This window comes from Mus caroli, chromosome 6 (genome assembly GCF_900094665.2).
Source record: "Mus caroli chromosome 6, CAROLI_EIJ_v1.1, whole genome shotgun sequence".
NCBI lineage: Eukaryota > Metazoa > Chordata > Mammalia > Rodentia > Muridae > Mus > Mus caroli.
In genome coordinates this window covers 83,123,270-83,124,418 of record NC_034575.1, presented here as the reverse complement: position 1 = coordinate 83,124,418, position 1,149 = coordinate 83,123,270, and the positions used below count along the sequence as shown (strand labels likewise).

Sequence of the window (1,149 nt, the reverse complement as noted above, 5' to 3'; positions counted from 1 at the left end):
CCGCACGATGCCATCTTCAAAGCCCCTGTAGATCACGTCGCCCCCATCCTCCTGCACAGTTGGCCTGAGCCCACAGGCCATTCAGAACACATTAAAACAACAGACGCCTTCAATGACAAAGATTAAGACGGTTCATTGGGTGTGTGTGTGTGTGTGTGTGGTTCACTGACTGGATTTGTGAGCAGGCAGAGCCCAGAAGACAACTTCAAGTGCTATTCTAGGTACTGTTTATCTTACTTTTTGAGACAGAGTCTCTCACTGACCACAGGACTGCCAGGGCTCTGCAGAGAAACCCTGTCTCGAAAAAAGAAATACATAAACAAAAATAATAAAATTTAAAACTCTCTTTCCTGACTATTTTTGTGCTTTGTTAGACAGAGGTGTTAATTTCCTCTCATACCTATGAGATATTAGTGCCCCTTCTCATCTGTCAAATATTCCTCATTTATTTTGAATCTGTGCTCTTAGATGGTTAGACTATACTCCTGGTGTGTGGCGCGTCCACAGCTGTCAGTCCGCACGCTGTGCTCTGGTGTCTGTGCAGGTTCAGGGGCTCTCAGGGTAAGTCTGAATGCTTTGCAGCTCTCCAGCTTTGTTTTTTTCTTCAGTGTTTCTGTCTTTGTATTTAAGTTGTGAATCCCTGATAAGGAACTGGAGTTGGGTTTCCCATATTCTGACAAGTTCGGCCTTTGCCAGCCATTCTNTGTGCCATTAAATCACCTGCCAAATCCTGCATAATGTTTACTGTTTCCAATCTGTATCCTTTTTGCACAGAACAAGGGCGCTTTTGTCCTCTTGCCTTCTACACAACTGTTCATTATAGACTGTTTTACAGATCAGTCACTGCCAACTTTACTTCTACCTCTCTCAAACAAGGCTGATCCGAATGCTTCTGCTCACACTCCCTTCCATTTGGCCACATATCTTACATCTGTGCCGTTACCGCCCCAGACACTCATGTGCTCTNTTCACTCCCGACTCCTCCTGTGTGCTTCCACATAGCTTCTTCACCACTGCTCTCTATTCTAGTGTAACACACTCCTTCACCTGGGTCACATATCACTGAAATTAATCTAATGAGTTCTTCATTCATTATATTTTTGTTCCGTAAAACTCTTAGATTCCTGTTCTTGCAGGAATTCATCTTTT

At 43.8% G+C, this 1,149-nt stretch overlaps 1 protein-coding gene across 1 annotated transcript in view; it reads right to left on the bottom strand.

Moving 5' to 3' along the window:
• Positions 1 to 1,149, bottom strand: part of Nfu1 (NFU1 iron-sulfur cluster scaffold) — a 36,175-nt gene that overhangs the window by 16,630 nt on the left and 18,396 nt on the right. The window contains exon 7 of the mRNA XM_021164105.1: positions 7 to 64. Coding sequence (XP_021019764.1) covers positions 7 to 64 — 58 coding nt within the window. The remainder of the gene's footprint in view (positions 1 to 6; positions 65 to 1,149) is intronic.